Source organism: Neomonachus schauinslandi, chromosome 1, assembly GCF_002201575.2.
Source record: "Neomonachus schauinslandi chromosome 1, ASM220157v2, whole genome shotgun sequence".
Lineage (NCBI taxonomy): Eukaryota > Metazoa > Chordata > Mammalia > Carnivora > Phocidae > Neomonachus > Neomonachus schauinslandi.
This window is the reverse complement of record NC_058403.1, coordinates 120,825,763-120,843,460: the sequence shown is the minus strand read 5'-3', so window position 1 is coordinate 120,843,460 and position 17,698 is coordinate 120,825,763. Positions and strand designations below refer to the sequence as shown.

The 17,698-nt window shown below is 36.6% G+C and overlaps 1 protein-coding gene across 4 annotated transcripts in view; it reads right to left on the bottom strand.

Annotated features, from left to right (window-relative positions):
- Positions 1-17,698, bottom strand: part of PIK3CB (phosphatidylinositol-4,5-bisphosphate 3-kinase catalytic subunit beta) — a 201,697-nt gene that overhangs the window by 42,779 nt on the left and 141,220 nt on the right. For all 4 annotated transcript variants that reach the window (XM_044920373.1, XM_044920370.1, XM_044920377.1 and 1 more), the window contains 4 exons: positions 13,416-13,604; positions 8,318-8,439; positions 5,717-5,860; positions 3,955-4,054 (listed from right to left, as the gene is read on the bottom strand). In XM_044920373.1, coding sequence (XP_044776308.1) covers positions 3,955-4,054; positions 5,717-5,860; positions 8,318-8,439; positions 13,416-13,604 — 555 coding nt within the window. The remainder of the gene's footprint in view (positions 1-3,954; positions 4,055-5,716; positions 5,861-8,317; positions 8,440-13,415; positions 13,605-17,698) is intronic.

Genomic DNA, 17,698 nt, shown 5'->3' with positions numbered 1-17,698 from the left:
GTTTAAAAATGGAAGTGGTACCACTCACTATTACCCCTAGTTACCCACTAGAAAATTTTTGCTTCCTTTTCCTGCACCCTTATGCTTTATGGGCACAAAGGTCTTAGTTACAGAGGGAAGAATGATTCCAGTGGGAGACATGGTAATGATTCCACTGGACTGGAAGACTCCAGCCCAGCCACTTTGAGCTCCTTATGTCTTTGGATCAACAGGCAAAGAAGGCATTATGATGCTGGCTGGAGTGATTGATCCTGACTACCATGGGGAAACTGGCCTACTACTCCACAGACATAAAGAAAAGTATGTCTAGAATACAGGAGATCTCTTCTTAGCACGACCATGTCCTGTGATTAAGACCAATGGACAATTACAAGCTAACTTCAGTAGGACTACTAATGACCTGGACTCTTCAAGAATGAAGATTTGGGGGAAACCTGGGCTCAGTGCTGACTCCCATGTGCTCTCTCTCAAATAAATAAAATCTTAAAAAAAAAAAAAAAAAAGAATGAAGGTTTGGGTCAACCCTGCAGGTCAAGGACCACAAGTGAAATGCTTACTAAAGGCAAAGGGACTACAGAACGGGTTGGAAGAAGGTAGTTAACAAATACCAGCTACGGGCGCCTGGGTGGCTCAGTCGGTTAAGCGACTGCCTTCGGCTCAGGTCATGATCCCAGGGTCCTGGGATCGAGTCCCACATCGGGCTCCCGGCTCAGCAGGGAGCCTGCTTCTCCCTCTGACCCTCTCCTCTCTCATGCTGTTTCTCTCTCGCTCGCTCTCTAATAAATAAATAAATAAAATCTTAAAAAAAAAAAACAAATACCAGCTATGACCACATGACCGTTTACAGAAATGAGGATTAACTGTCATAAGTATCTCCTACTTATTTTGGTATGCGTATGCTTTTGTGTGTATCTGTGTATATGTTATATGTACACAGACACACAGTCTTTGTTTCCTTCCCACTCTTTTCCTTTATCTTTTTAAGGTTTTATTTGAGAGTGAGAGTGAGAGCGAGAGCGAGAGACAGAGAGAGAGAGCGCACGCGCGCATGCCCATGAGCAGGGTGGAGGGGCAGAAGGAAAGGGAGAAGCAGACTCCCTGCTGAGCAGGGAGCCCTATACAGGGCTCCATGGGCAGGGCTCAACGCAAGGCTTGATCCCCAGGACCCTGGGATCATGACCTGAGCCAAAGGCAGCCGTTTAACCAACTGAGCCACCCAGGCGCCCCCCTTCCTTTATCATGTAACATAAGATGTACTGACTTTATATCATAGTATTTAAGTATTAATTTACATCGTATTTAATTTTCAGAGAAACAAGAAGAGTAGACAACACTCAAGGATATATTACTTCTTGTGGTGGGAAACAGGTTAGTGTATTTTTGGTTGTACTCAGGGTAATTTTATCATGTTGGGGGAATTCTGAACTTGCTACAGTCTTTATCTGGAGATTAAATATGGTTTTCAGAGCTGTATATACACGCCAAGTTGATCTGTCATGGTTAATTTTAGGTATTAACTTGACTGGGCCATGGGGTACCCAGATATTTGGTCCAGCATCATTCTAGGTGTGTCTGTGAGGGTGTTTTTGGATGAAATTAACATTTCAATGGGTAGACTGAGTAAATCAGGCTGCCCTTCCTAATATGGATGGGTCTTATCAGAACCTGTGAAGTTCTGAATAGAATAAAAAGGCATACTTTTCAGCAAGTAAGAAGGAACTCTGCCTATCTGACTGCCTTGAGTTGGGACTTAGGTCTTTTCCTGCCTGGAACTAAAACTCCTTGGGTGTTAGGCTTGTCTGCTTTCAGACCAGTACTTCACTGTCAGCTCTCCTGGGTTTCCAGCTTGCTTAACTGAAAATCTCAGGACTTCTCAGCCTCCATAATCACATGAGTCAATTCTTCTGTACCATCCTCCTCTGCTTCACTCTCTCTATACAGCTAACCCTTAAATAAAGGGTTAGAGGTACCGACTCCCACCTCCAGCCCCATGCAATTGAAAATCTGCATCCAACTTTTGAGTCCCCAAAAACTCAACTACTAATAGCCTATTGTTGATGGGAAGCCTTACCAATAACATAAACTGTCAACGTATTTTGTCCATTATGTGTATTATATACTATATTCTTACAATAAAGTAAGCTAGAGGAAAGGAAATCATAGGAAGAGAAAATACATTTACAGTACTCTACTATACCAAAAAAAGTAAGTGTATAAGTGGACTCGGGTTATTCAAATTTATGTTGTTCAAGGATCAACCATACACATACACAAACACATACACCCCTTATTGGTTGTTTCTCTGTAAAACACTAACACACTCTTCATTGAACTAACACCAACTACACCATCAAAACCTCCAAGTGTCTCCTCCACTGTGAACTCTTCCCTAATGTCTTAAGTTTGGTTACATATCTCTCTTTTGTGCTTCCATAATATTCCCATACCAACACTTCTATCATAACAATCACTGATTTGTACACCTTCTCTATGGAATATAAATTCCTTGATAACATAACTATATTCATTTCATATTACCAGTACCTAACACAAACCCTGGTATATAGTAAGTTCTGAGTAACTGTATATTAAACCATTAAGAAAACCTTCTTTTGTTTATTTAGAGGATACTCAATTCAAGAAAAATTACTGTTAAAGAACAAGAGCATATTGTTGCTATCTGTCAATGAAGGTTCTGGCATGAAGAAGCTAGAATAAAGGGTTGTTTTATTTTGATGGCAGACATGTTCTCATCACAACCTTCAGGGGACCAATGACCTACCAGCAAATCAAGCATGGGCCACGGTTATGCTTCTCACTTGCAAGCAAGCTATTAAAAAACCATTACTATTTGCAATTACTTAGCTGTATAAATCAGGATTATCTCCAAAACAAGAGAAATAATACTGAGACTACAACTGACAATAATAGTCCCGGATTTTGGAATTCTGTATTCAGTAAAAGAGTTTCATGCTTCTGTTTAATGGCTTTTATTTTATTTTAGCTTCAAAACACATTTATACTGATAAAATGACATTGCTGTCTATTTTATATATTGGATCTGTGTTTAAGTTTTGATTTATAAAAGAGAGTTGTGGTGCTAAAAGTGTGAAAACTCCCAGTATGATTAAAAAAAAAAAAAAAATTTAGTTTTATAGTTGGACAGACTTAACTAAAACTTATTCCTGTCACTTAGTTGTGGTTTTTAGGCAAGCTACTTAATCTCTTGGAGCCTTTGTTTTCCCCCTCATCAAATCCAGACAGTACTGGCAACTACTGTGGCACATTATTAGAAGAGTAAAATAATATACTTAAGACATGTAGTATGATTCCTGGCATATAAGCATTTAACATCTGACCTATCAATATCACTATATCTCATCACCTGCAATGATTAAGAAAATGAAGGCCTGGAAAAAAGATAAGGGACTGCAGGTATATATATATATATATATATATATATATATATATATATAGTTTGAAAAAGCAGCTTGAGGAGTCTGAATTCTAGATCCTATAACAGCTATGGACTTAGGTGTCAAAATATCTCAAACTAAAACATATGGCAGAATATATGAAACATAAATACTAAGTACTAACTGCAAAGAGTAACTCAGGGACATGAAAAAACAGGGTCTAAAAATTTCATGACCTTTGTCATCATCACCATCAAACACATTGTTAAGCATGTCTAAATAAGCATTTCCTATTAAAATGTAAACCATGTTATTAATATAGATACTAGGAGGAATCCATAATTTTGTGGGGGGGGGGCACTCAATGTTCTGCTAAGTTTGTTGACACGTCATTTCTTGACTTAAATTATAATTTAAAAATGTATTAATTTAGTTACTGAAACAGCTATGAAATAATGTAATGTGAGAAAGAGCATATGATCCAATTTATTAAAAACCATGTGGCAAACTTAACATGAAGATTAAAAAAACCTGATACCTGCTTGGAAAGCACTTTCATGTGCCCTACGCTTCCCCGGCAGTAGGCTTCAAGGATGACACCAAATTGTACTGAGACAGCAGGAATATGCACTTCTGACCTACAAATAAGTTAATAAATAATATTAAGATGGGTTGCTTATAAAACACTTCAGATCACCAAATAAAAATATTGACTTCATGGGGCACTTGGGTGGCTCAGTCGTTAAGTATCTGCCTTTGGCTCAGGTCATAATCCCAGGGTCCTGGGATCGAGCCCCACATCGGGCTCCCTGCTCCACGGGAAACCTGCTTCCTCCTCTCCCACTCCCCCTGCTTATGTTCCCTCTCTCGCTGTCTCTCTGTGTCAAATAAATAAATAAAATCTTAAAAAAAAAATATTGACTTCATATTCTATTATGAAATAAACTTCTGATGCCATCAAAAAACAGAACACATCATCTTGTTCACAATTATTAGTGGGATGGTCAACTTCTCAAGTCTAACCACCACAGTTCAAAAACGTGTAGTTTTGTAATTCATTAATTTTTTTATTCAAAAAAATCCAAAATTTTCACATCTCACCTTACTTTTTGTAGTTGAAATGGTAACACTGCCAATTAAATGATAATAAAGTGAAACACAAAGATCTGACTCACATCACACAATTGACTAATCCCTCAATTCGCTTCTATACAATTTTTTCTCACTTAAAGAATGCTGTACATGTTTGAAAAAGGAAGGAACACCTTGTTTTGTTATTCCCTAAAGGACTTAAAAATAGGAAGACTGAACTGCATGAGAAGACTACTGACAAGTTAAAAATAAGAAAGGAAAAACTTCTATGAATTAGTAAGTCAAGATTCAGAAATGTAACCCTCCAAATTAACATAAAAATAATATAGAGCACTTATTTTCCTTAAGAACTTTAGCAAAAATGGAGGAAAGTCATATTTTTCTGACAATCATTAGTTTCAATACTATGAAGTCCAGATGAAAACGACAAAAAAAAAAGGGGGGCGCCTGGGTGGCTCAGTCATTAAGCGTCTGCCTTCAGCTCAGGTCATGATCCCAGAGTGCAGGGATTGAGCCCACACTGGTCTCCCTGCTCGGTGGGAAGCCTGCTTCTCCCTCTCCAACTTCCCCTGTTTGTGTTCCCTCTCTCGCTGTCTCTCTCTCTGTCAAATAAATAAATAAAATCTTAAAAAAAAAAAAAAACTACAAAAATGTCTGAGTAGAGAGTCAGAAATGAGGAATCAACAATTTTCCTAGGACAAAAGAACTTTAGTTATCCTTCTTGATTTACTCCTATATAAACTTGGTGAAGTAAGACTCATGTATTTCTGAAAATGACCTAATATAGAAGCTGCAAATAATGTTGCTGTTCTTATAGGAAAACTTTAAAACCTCTAGCTATTAGTAGCAATGATGATATTACTACCCAAAGCCTTTTGGAAGGAATCAGTAAGTCTGGTTTTAGCGCAAACACATTGTAAGTACACAATAAGTAAACCTGACTAGAAAATAGCAATACATTAATTATTTGCTTCAGTTAAAAATCAAGGAAGCTTGGTGGGACACTTATCTGAATTACTTTGCCAAATCCTGAAAATTAAGAGTTGGGTATCAAGAAATAAGAGAAGACACCAAGAAGAGTGTAAATGTTACAGATGGCTCAGAAACAACTGAAGCAGCTGACCAGTATACTAAATGTCCTGTATTATGCTGATTTATATTTACAAAAGCACAAGGTGGACTCAAATTAAAAAATATAAAAGACTTACCTAAGATGCCAAAATAGAAACTGTCCTATCCTGCGATTAGCCAGTGCTCTTTCTAATAGGAATCTAGAGAGGGCACAATCAAGAAAAGGCTCATATTTTAAAACTTGCACCAGTTGTAAAAGATATTGAGAGAGTTCTTCATCACTAAAAGAAACAAAAGACAGAGTACGTCACTCAACAACCAGTGCCAGAAAAAGATCCCTTCCTATCAAACTATCAAATACTAACTTACTGAAACACAACAGTTCGCTGGGGTCAGGCTTGTTGCATGCTTATATTCACTATTCCACTGTTAAAATAACACAAGAAAAGCTCAGGATTTCCTGTGGGCAGGAGGGGGAATGGAAAGGAAAGGAGCAAAGAACAGATATATGGGGCATTTTAATTAAATTATCTAGGTTGATATGATTAATGACTGTATTTACAATTAGCCCAGAGTTACAATAAAATCAGGTACTTTAATACTGACTTCTGATCATGCTGGAAAAGTGATATACTCAGTCAACCAGTTTTTTTAAAATAAAAATTCTATCAGTAATTTAGCAATTTGAATTAATACAACATAATGCTGTAATTAAATGAACTGAATTAATTAAGGTTAGTGGTTCTCTATTTTGTATCCATCTCCAAACCATTCACATGTAAACACACTCTCATCAGAGGCAATTCCAGAGGTCAGGTTAGATATGAATCCCAAGTCCTCTACTTGCTATAGCCTTGGGCAATAAATGGTTAAGAAAGTAATCTAATGCAGATCCGGGACTGAAACTTAGGGCACTATATCAAAGGAAAAACCTCATAAGCAGAAAATTTATCACAGGAAAAAGCACCAGAATTACCAAATGGAACATGGAGATCACAGCAATCTCCTTCTGGGGATTAATACATTTAAGAAAAACACTTGGCTCAGCCCAAATGGGGCCAGGTAGCCCCTTCCCCTCAGGTCTCCAATGGAAACTTAGGGAAACTAAGAAGCAACTGGGAGCTTCATTTTTTAACACTATTCAACAATTTTAAGTTTATTGTAAAATCTTTGCCCTTTATAAAAACCTATAAATGGTGTAAAAGACAGAAAGGAAGTATTGAAACAGAAGGAGGCTTCCTCTTTCCTTACACTTTGAACTTCAGTCCCCTAAAATAACAACTGTGGAAGAGTTTGTGTAATTTCTTTTGGACATTGCATGACTTGAAACATGTATGACTTTTAAAAAGAAGAAAAGGGATAACAGTGTCCATAATTTTCTGAGAACTTTTCTTTTTCAAATAACCGTACAGTATAATATTCATTTTTGAGACTTTTCTGGATAAACCTGAAAATGCCCATTGTCTGAGACTGTCTCAATAATGACATTTCCTCAAATAAAGCTCATAGATTTTTACACATGTACAAGCACGCTCACTGCAGAACTGTTTATAACAGGGAAGTCTGGAAAAAACCAAAAATGTTCCTCAATAAGGAAATGGAGTAAATAAGATATATCCCTACAACAGAATATTTCACAGTAGTGAAAGGAATAAACTATATTTATATGCAATGGGAGAGAAGGACCTCAAAAACCTATGTTGAATTTTTAAAAAGCAAGATTTAAAATAATACATATGGTAAGACATATTAGTGTAATTTTTAAATGTACAATGTTACTCTATATTTTTCTAGTTACAAAAATGGGAGTATAAACAGAAAAATGTGGTATAGAAGGATACATGCCTAATTCATGATAATGATTGTCTTTGGGAAGTAAAAGTAATCAGGAGTAGGTTAAGAAACTATGAGGACTTCGCCTTTAGCTGTAATGTTATTTGCTTAAAAGTATTTTTAAAAAGTGACAAAATATTAACATTTCTTAATTCTGAGTGGTGGACAGAAAAGAGTTAACATATAGCAGCAGTCCTGAACCTTATCCTTTAAAAAAAAAAAGCCTGTTTACAACACTGGCCCTTTTGGCTGGCATCTGGAAACAGATTTCAGAAGGCTTCCCACCACCTAACAGATAAGAGTAGCTCTGTGTGCATAAATTATTCTTACAAACAATATGGTTTATGCTCAATACCCATTTTTCTGGGAGTCTAGAATTTTGCTTTTGTGTTAGGCCCCCAATAAAAATCCTGGCTGCCATGTCTCTAAGGAGCTTCCCCAGTAGACAATATTTTAGACATGTTGTCATAACTTGTCGCTAGGGGAATTAAGTATATTCACTGTGATTCCACTAGCAAAGAACTCTTAGAAGCTCCTGTATGGTTTCCTCCAGACTTTGCTCCATGAATCTTTTTCTTCTGCCAATTCTACACTGTCTCCTTTTGCTATAATAAATCACAGCCAGAAGTATGAGTATATGCGGAGTCCTGTGAATTCTAATCAAGGGTGATCTTGGGTACCTCCTGACCCAGTGTGTTTTTGGTTTTTATAATATAGAGTAAACATGAAAGAGGAGGGAGAGAGGGAGAGAAGGAGATGATCAGAAGGGACAGAGAAAAAAAAATGCTTTAAACTCTGAATAATTCCTAGCTCTTTCCTTTCTTATGAGACATTCAAGCAGACATCACCTTCTCTACCTACCCCCATGTTATTCCTTTCCCCCAAGAAAGCCACCTGCAGAATACCTCATCTGTCGCAGGCAGTCCACAGCATATTCTCGCACGTACTGATCTGGATAGTTGAAATCTAGAAGCTCTAAGGCCTCCCGGGGGGGCAGTTTAGGCCAAATCTGAAGTAGCGCCTGAAGCTGTTGAAAAATTAAAACTGGTTCAGAAATTATAGGGGAGAAAAATAATCTATTTTTCCTTGACACATAGGAGCAGAGATGGGTCAAAAGAAAGGAAAAGCATACGTGCAATTACTGAGGCCTCAAAACTCCACTCCTGTTAACATGGATTAATACAGACTGTCTTTGTTGAAGTATTTATAAATAAGCAAGTTTAAAAAGCTATGAAGTACTTACCTGGGAAGAGAATGATACACTGAATACATGATTCTACAATCATTAGCCATTAAATAATTTTTCAAAGGAAGGAAGAAAGAAATGATCAAGAAATACTTAAAGGTAAAATTCAAAGTGCAAATATAAGTACATGCTCAAGCTAATGACAGGCCATTTACATACAAAAACTTCATTAATAACTCAACATAAAATTATTTTGAGGGAGCTTACTTCTAGTTCTTAATATTTTTAAGGATATCTACCACTTAATAGAATGTTTTTATCGACCATAACAAGTTTAAACCCTTTAAATCATAATAAGTGACTAAAAAGAAATAATTTTCTATAAACAAAGTAAAAACAGCCGGTCTCCTATTTACAGATGCCACTTAGAAATGATCTAGACAGAATAAAAAAGAATCCCTCCATGGGGATGAGTTGGAACTGCAGGTGGAGGGTGGATTCGAGTAGACATGGCCACATCTTTGGAAACCCTAGTTCCAGAGAGCCCAATCTAGAAAGAACTCTTATCTGACCCCATCAGAGCACTGTGAGACTCATCAGGGTTGTTCCTGGCAAGAGTCCCTTCCTCCTCAAGGTTAATTATGTTTATAGCATGTATTCGTATCAGGGATGGTTAAATGAGAAGAAAAGTGGTTATGGAAGAGAGAGAAAAAGTTTTTGATAATTATGATTTGTGGCCCCTCCAAAGTCCAAACCTATCTGACAAAATCTTATTCCTTATTATCAATAGTATCTATGTGATATTGGGTATCACATAAGTAGCATATAAGTAGCACCTGGAATCCAAAGAAGACACACAAAACGTATGCAAGAATAGAGTTACAAAAATATGGCGAAGAGACGGCAGCAACTGGAGGACTTCTCTCAATAGACTGCCGATCTCACAGTCATACTGAAAGAAGTGGCCTAAGAGTATCTGCTGTCTAGCTGCCTTGTCGTTTGTCATTTAAGCTTTTATGTGAGAGTTGGGGTTTGTGAACTAAATAAAAACCATTTATATTTTATTATTTTAATTCTACTAATTATTCAACCCCTTTCATTAATTATGTCAAGTGCCAAAATAGGTCAATAATACTTGAATACCTAGAAGCTAAGTTAAAAGGTATTTTCTCATATCAAGCAAATTTAACCTCACTAAAGATACTTTTTGAGAAATTAATTTTTCTATTATTTTACATTGCAGAAAAAACACTTCTGAATAACTTTTAAAAATTTGATTACACTGCTATTATTACTATGTTTTCATAAACTAACATACTTATGAAATTTGATATTACAATTTACATAATTCTTATTCAGATATAGTAAAATGTTAGTTTAACTTTTACCTTAAATATTTAATTATTCTTAAACTTACATAAATAAAAAGAATAAACTTTATACTTGCTCTTTTTATGTATCCAGCACATATATACATACAGTACATAAAAAGATACATACATACTTGCGGTATCAAAATATCATGGGGACGGGGCTATTAGGGGAAAAAATGTCTAAACAGGATCCTAACGGGGGCAACTGGGTGGCTCAGTCGGTTAAGCGTCTGTCTGTGGCTCAGGTCATGATCCCAGGGTCCTGCAAGCCAACCCCGTATCGTATCTGGCTCCCTGCTCAGTGGAGAGTCTGTTTCTCCCTCTCCCTGCCCCTCCCCGCCACTCTCACATGCATGCTCTCTCTCAAATAAATAAGCAAAATCTTAAAAAACGGGGTGGGGGGGCTCTTGACAAGTGTAACAATGAAAAAAGTTTGACAAATACTGGTTTAAAGATAAGAAACACCTACCTCAATACCACTTTTCATCACTCATGGGACTCCCTCCCCACTTTGCCCAAAGTCCTAATGGACCAGAAATCCCCATTATGGATAGAGGAATTAGGGGGACCATTTCCTGAAGGTCTGAAACAATAGTTTAAACTATGTCGTGAGTTAAAAACAGCCCTACTATTGGAAGTTACCTTTGGTAAGTTTATTTACAATTATTAAAGAATTAATTATGTAAATGTAAAACTAAATAAAATATCAAAACTTACTACTTTAGTTTGGGGGAAGCTATGGAAGCGAATAGGGAAGAGAAATCTGACTCAGCCATATAAATAAAGAAAGCAGTGCTAATTACCTGCCTTCTGCAAAGAGTATTGAAACCACTTCCACATTATGCCAACAGAATATTTTCCTGTGGATTAACGGAGGACTACTCCTCTTTTTTTTCCCTTGGGGTGGGGGCAGGGGGAAGGCCTCTATAGGATTTTCACCCATGGCTTGCTTATGCCTCTAGAATCAGAAAACAAACTTTACACCACACTTCTGGCTCTCTACTTCTTAAGGTAGTCAATTTATTAAAAATACAGTTTATATTCATTCTTTTGTACCCATTCACTGTAACTGGCAATGGGACAGAGTCAGGAGAAAAAAACACATTACTTTCTATTACAAAAACTTTTTTTCTCCAAACAACTGAAAAAGAGGATTAGGATTGGCTTTCTTCTATCAAAATGGAGGATGTCAGGTTATATTTGAAAACAATGCTTTAGGTTACCTCTTGGAAATGAGATAAGTGTGCTAAATTCCAAAATGTAAAAATTTCTATCCCCAGGGTTCAAATAAAGAAATATCAGGGGCACCTGAGTGGCTCAGCCAGTTAAGTGCTGGCTCTTGATTTTGGCTCAGGTCACGATCGCAGGGTCCTGGGATCCAGCCCAGCATTGGGCTCTGCCCTTAGGATTCTCTCTCTCCCCTTCGACCCCCTACTTGCACACACTCTCTCTCTCTAAAATAAAGAAATAAATGTTTTTTAAAAAGGAAAGAAATATTAAGGGAAAACTGGTTCTTTTTTTTTTTTAAGATTTGAGAGAGAGAGCACAGGCATGCATGCTAGTGGGGGGAGGGGCAGAGGGAGAGGCTCTTCAAGCCCACTCCTCACTTAGCATGGAGGCTGAAGCCCTGGTGGATCTCATGACCCATGAGATCATGACCTGAGCCAAAACCAAGAGTTGGTGGCTAACCACCTGAACCACTCAGACACCCCTCATTCTGTTTTCTGACAGCTGACAGAAGAAACCTCTCTCGCAGATATCTTTTAAGAGTACAGCAAGAAGGGGTGCCTGGGTGGCTCAGTCGTCAAGTGTCTGCCTTCGGCTCAGGTCATGATCCCAGGGTCCTGGGATCGAGCCCCACATTCAGCTCCGTAATCCGCGGGAAGTCTGCTTCTCCCTCTCCCACTCTCCCTGCTTGTTTTCCCTCTCTCACTGTGTCTCTGTCAAATAAATAAATAAAATCTTAAAAAAAAAAAAGAGTACAGCAAGAAATTTCTTCTAATTCTATACAAAGTAATAATATATGCATTTCTTGGATAAGCAGTTAGAACTGGACACTATCCATCAGAAGCAGGCAAACATGCCAAATAAAAAAGGCTGATATTCCACCATTACGGCAGTTCATAGAAAACTAACCTTGAATTTAAATAAACAAGTGGTTAGAAGATAACTATGACAAAACAACTAAAATCTATACAGAAATAGTTCCTTTTCAGAGTAAGTAATGTTCATATGGTCTAACTGTATAAACAGTTTAAATGAGACACATTGTAATTATATAACATGATTCAAACAATTATTAAATACTAGAAATAAATTCAAAACAAGTCCTTTCTAAACTCAGAGAAGTAAAATAATAAAATCAAAAAAATTTTAAATGTCTATGATTAAAAGCATTTCTTGAAAATTTTAAAAAGTCATTATAAATTTTACACCTGAAACTAATTTAACACTGTATGTTAACTATACTGGAATTAAAATTAAAAAACAATTTTTAAAACGTCATTAGAGATTTGCTAAGCCCAGAAAACTTTTAAAAATATCAGCTGAATTTGGGCGCCTGGGTGGCTCAGACGGTTAAGCATCTGCCTTTGGCTCAGGTCATGATCCCAGAGTCCTGGGATTGAGTCCCACATCGGGCTCCCTGCTCCTTGGGAGCCTGCTTCTCCCTCTGCTTCTCTCTCTCTCTCTCTGTCTCTCATGAATAAATAAATAAAATCTTTAAAAAAAAATAAAATAAAATAAAAATATCAGCTGAATTCAAATAAGTAAGGTGAACAAATTAGGTTAATATACCAAATGTATTCATTCTGATTAAAAAACCATTTCAAGGATCTTTCTGTAGAGCATTGATAACCAACTGAATTTAATAAATGCCAGTGCTTTTTGACAGGATTCCGAAAATTAAATCAAGGATCTAAAATTTGGTGGCTTTTTTGGAACTTTTTTTTCCTGTCTTTATTCTGTCTAAAGGCAAACATTCACCAACACTGCCCAACTAAAATGAATGTTAAAAACCGATCTAAAAGGTTTATGCTCTAAAATATTAGCTTCTCAAACAATATATATTCATTTTAGAACAGTCAATGCAAACATTAAAGTCATTTTAAGATTAAAACTTTGGAGCTCACCGATCAAACTGTTTATTGAAATAATCCAGAACCTACTACATGCAGGCAGTAATTATAGATGATTACACCAAAAGTAATGTTTTAATTGTTCTTAGTGAAAGATATAGAAAACCTGTCTAGAATCTGGGATTTAAAATCTTAAACTTTCTAATCTATCATTTGGAATATGTATGAGTCTAAAAACCTGAAAATTTCTCCCATAGAAAATTATCCAACCTATGGAAATATCCCTATATAAGAAAGGACAATTTACATGAAATCAACAAAATAATATATACTCCTAAAAATAATTACAAAAATTATGTTTTGTTACCTGAGCAACATCCTCAAGTTTATTCCACTTGATTGACAGCAGTAATTTTGGTAGTGACTGTGGGAAATTCTCTCTGCAATCTTGTCGCAAAGTCCAAATAAGATCCATTTCATTCTCACACAACTGAGACAAGGGATCCCTGTCCAAGATTTCTTTCAGTACAGCAAGAAACTTTTTTCCACCTCGACTCTAAGAAAGTAAAATTATTCATTCATTACATAATTTAATTCTACGAACATCACTGGCAAACCCATAGCAAATTTATATACAATGAATTTATAAACAATTTATAATCTTTAAGATAAGATACTAAAGATCTAATTCCTTAAAAAGATTAATAAAGATGGATGCCCTTTTTATAGGTTGATAGCATATTAAATTTGTAAGCTAAGGATGAAAGTATTCTCAAACAGTTCTAAAAAGGGGGTTTCCCCTTCCTGTTTCTTTAAAAATCCATATGCAAACACTAGGTGGCAGAATTGCAATGTGGATTTAAAAGTCCTTTATTCTTTAAACTGAATTTCTTTCTATCCTTCCATTTTAATTTTCAATTTCTATAAACAAACAAATCAACAAAGACAAACCAAACATACAAAGTTTGTTTTTTTTTTTTTAAGATTTTATTTATTTGTCAGAGACAGAGAAAGAGCAGAAGCAGGGGGAAGAGGCAGGCAGAGGGAGAAGCAGACTCCCACTGAGCAAGGAGCATGATGCCGAACTTGATCCCAGGACCCTGGGATCATGACTGAGCCAAAGGCAGACGCTTAACTGACTGAGCCACTCAGGCATCCCCAAACATACGAAGTTTAAAAAAAAAAAAAAGTATAAGTGTCTTGTTGGCTCAGAGGCATCAAAACCATTTAGATTAAGAATCGAATCCTGGATAAAACTAAACATGACACAAATACTGTTATCCCATTTTCTTTCCCAATCTGTACAAGAATAGCCTAAAATAATGAACATGGCCCAAACTATTTTTTGGATCCAGACTCTGAATTGTAGTAACACTGAAAGAAAGAGATTCATTTCCCCATACTTAAAGTAGAACTATACCATTTAGGCCAAAATACATATAAAAAACAAACAAACAAAAAATAAAACAGGGGCACCTGGGTGGCTTAGTCAGTTGAAGGTTGGACTCCTGGTTTCGGCTCAGGGTCATGAGATGAAGCCTTGTGTTGGGCTCCTACTCTGTGCAGAGTCTGCTTGAGATTCTCTCTCCTTCTCTCTCTGCCCCACCCCCACGGCTCACATGCTCTCTTGTGCATTCACTCTCTATAATAAATAAATCTTAGGGAAAAAAAATCTCTCCAGAATTATCTGACAAGATTCTGTAAAAATTTATATTCTATTATATTCTATTATTATGTAATTTTGTACTTTATGTTTTTAACTGGAATTTCATTTAAGCATTAAAATAGTCATACTAGCGGCACCTGGGTGGCTCAGTCGTTCAGCCTTCGGCTCGGGTCATGATCCAGGGTCCTGGGATCGAGCCCCGGGGTCATGCTCCCTGCTCAGCAGGAAGCCTGCTGCTCCCTATCCCACTCCCCCTGCTTGTGTTCCCTCTCTAGCTATCTCTGTCAAATAAATAAATAAAATCTTAAAAAAAATAAAATAGTCATACTAATTTTCTAAAGTCATGAGATTCAAAATAATACATATGTACAAAAGAATGGGGATTATGATTATCTACATAGACATAATTGTCTATGTAGAAAATCTGAAAGAATCAACAAAAATATTGGAACCAATGCATAATTAAAGCAAGATTGTAGGACACAAGTTTAGGAAACAAAAGTAAACTGCCTTCCCATATATCAGCAATAAACAAGTGGTATTTGAAATTAAAAATCTAATACCACTTACATTAGCACCCAAAAATATGAAAACCTAGGTATAAAACTAACAAAATATGTACAAAATCTATATAATGAAAATTACAGATCTCTGATAAAAGAAATCAAATAACTAAATAGGTATTTCATGTTCACAAATAGGAAGATTCAATACTGTCCAAATGTCAGCTCTTCTAATGTAATCAACAGATTCAGTGCAAACCCAATCAAAATTTTGTAGGTATTGACAAATTGATTCTAAAGTTACACAGAGAGGCAAAATACCCAGAACAGCCAACACAATATTGAAGAAGAAAAAGCTGAAGGACTGACACTACCCAACTTAGTAAAAATAAATGTGAAATACAGAAACTATAAAACTCCTAGAAGATAACATAGCAGAAAACCTAGATGACCTGGGGTTATCTTTGGCAATGACTTTTTACATATAACACCAAATGCATGATCCATCAATAAAAGAATTGATAAATTAGACTTCACTACATTTAAAATTAACTCCTGGGGCGCCTGGGTGGCTCAGTTGGTTAAGCAACTGCCTTCGGCTCAGGTCATGATCCTGGAGTCCCGGGATCGAGTCCTGCATCGGGCTCCCTGCTCAGCGGGGAGTCTGCTTCTCCCTCTGACCCTCCTCCTCTCATGCTCTCTGTCTCCCATTCTCTCTCTCAGATAAATAAAAAATCTTTAAAAAAATAAAATAAAATAAAATTAAATTAACTCCTCTGTGAAAGACACTGTCAAGAGAATGAAAAGACAAGCTACAGACTAGGAGAAAATATCTGCAATAAGACTTATCTGATAAAGGACTGTCATCCAAAATACACAAAGAACTTTAAAACTCAACTATTAGAAAATAAACCATCAAACTAAAATACGACTCAAAGACCTGAATAGACACCTCACCAAATAAGATGCAGACTCGTCAGGGAAATGCAAATTTAAAAAAATGAGGTAAGACCACACATCTATTAGAATGGCCAAAATCCAGAACACTGACAACATCGAATGCCGTCAAGGATGTGGAACAACTCTTATTCACCGGTAGTGGGAATGTAAAATGCTACAACCACTTAGGAAGACAGTTTGGCAGTTTCTTACAAACTAAACATACTCTTACCATACAATCCAGTAATCACGCTTCTTGGTATTTACCAAAAGGAGGTGAAAACTTATGCCCACAAAAAACCTGCACACAGGGACACCTGGGTGGCTCAGTCGGTTAAGCGTCTGCCTTCGGCTCAGGTCATGATCCCAGGGTCCTGGCATCGAGTCCCGCATCGGGCTCCCTGCTCTGCGGGGAGCCTGCTTCTCCCTCTGCCTCTGTCTGTCTCTCATGAATAAATAAATAAAATCTTTAAAAAAAAAAAAAATCTGCACACAGATGTTTACAGCAGTTTTATTCAAAACTGTCAAAACTTGGAAAAACCAAGATGTCATTCAGTGGGTAAATGGATAAGCTGTAATACATACAGACAATGGAATATTATTTATCACTAAAAGGAAATGAGCTTTCATGCCACAAAGACATGGAGGAACCTTAAAAGCATACTACTAAGGGAAAAGAAGCCAGATTGAAAAAGACTACATACTGTATGATTCTAAATTATACAACATCTGGAAAAGGTCAAACTATGAAGAAAATAAAAAGATCAGTGGTTGCCAGGGGTAGAGTGGGGGAACCAACAGGCAGAGCACAGAGGATTTGCAGGACAGTAAAAATACTCTGTATGATATGATAAATAAATACGTTATCATTATACATTTGTCCAAACCCACAAAACGCACAACACCAAGAATGAAACCCAAGGTAAACTACGGACTTTAGGTGATTACGATGTGTCAGTGTAGGTGTGTTCTTGGTGAGTGATGTTGATAATGGGAAAGGGATATGCATGTGAAGGGAAAGAGATAAATGGGAAATCTCTGTACCTTCCTCCCAATTTTGTTGTGATCCTAAAACTGCTCTTTAAAAAATAAAATCTTATTTTAAACATACACACACACACACACACACACAAAGACTATGTATGATTACAGTGGTTTTATATTCAGATCCTCAACCTTTAGAGTATGCTTTATTTTACAGGCTTGACTGGTTTCTCTGAAATGTTACCATCACAAGTCATCGGAATTTGAAGATCCAACTCCTACACTTACACCTACACTTACACATCTTAAAATGAAACCTGTTACTGCAAACAACACAGAGTCTAAATTGTTCATGTCAGAAAAATAGACTGCTGTTAAGTTAAATATTGCAAAAAGCTAGCAAACCTACTGTAATTTGGTGAATCAAAATTAGACTCTACAGACCTACTGTAAGTAAATATCCTGAAGACCTGGGAGTAAACTAAGAGGGGAGAGCAGGGAGTTAGCTGTATAATTATACTATGATTATTTACTGAGCTATGAAAAGCACAGCACTGA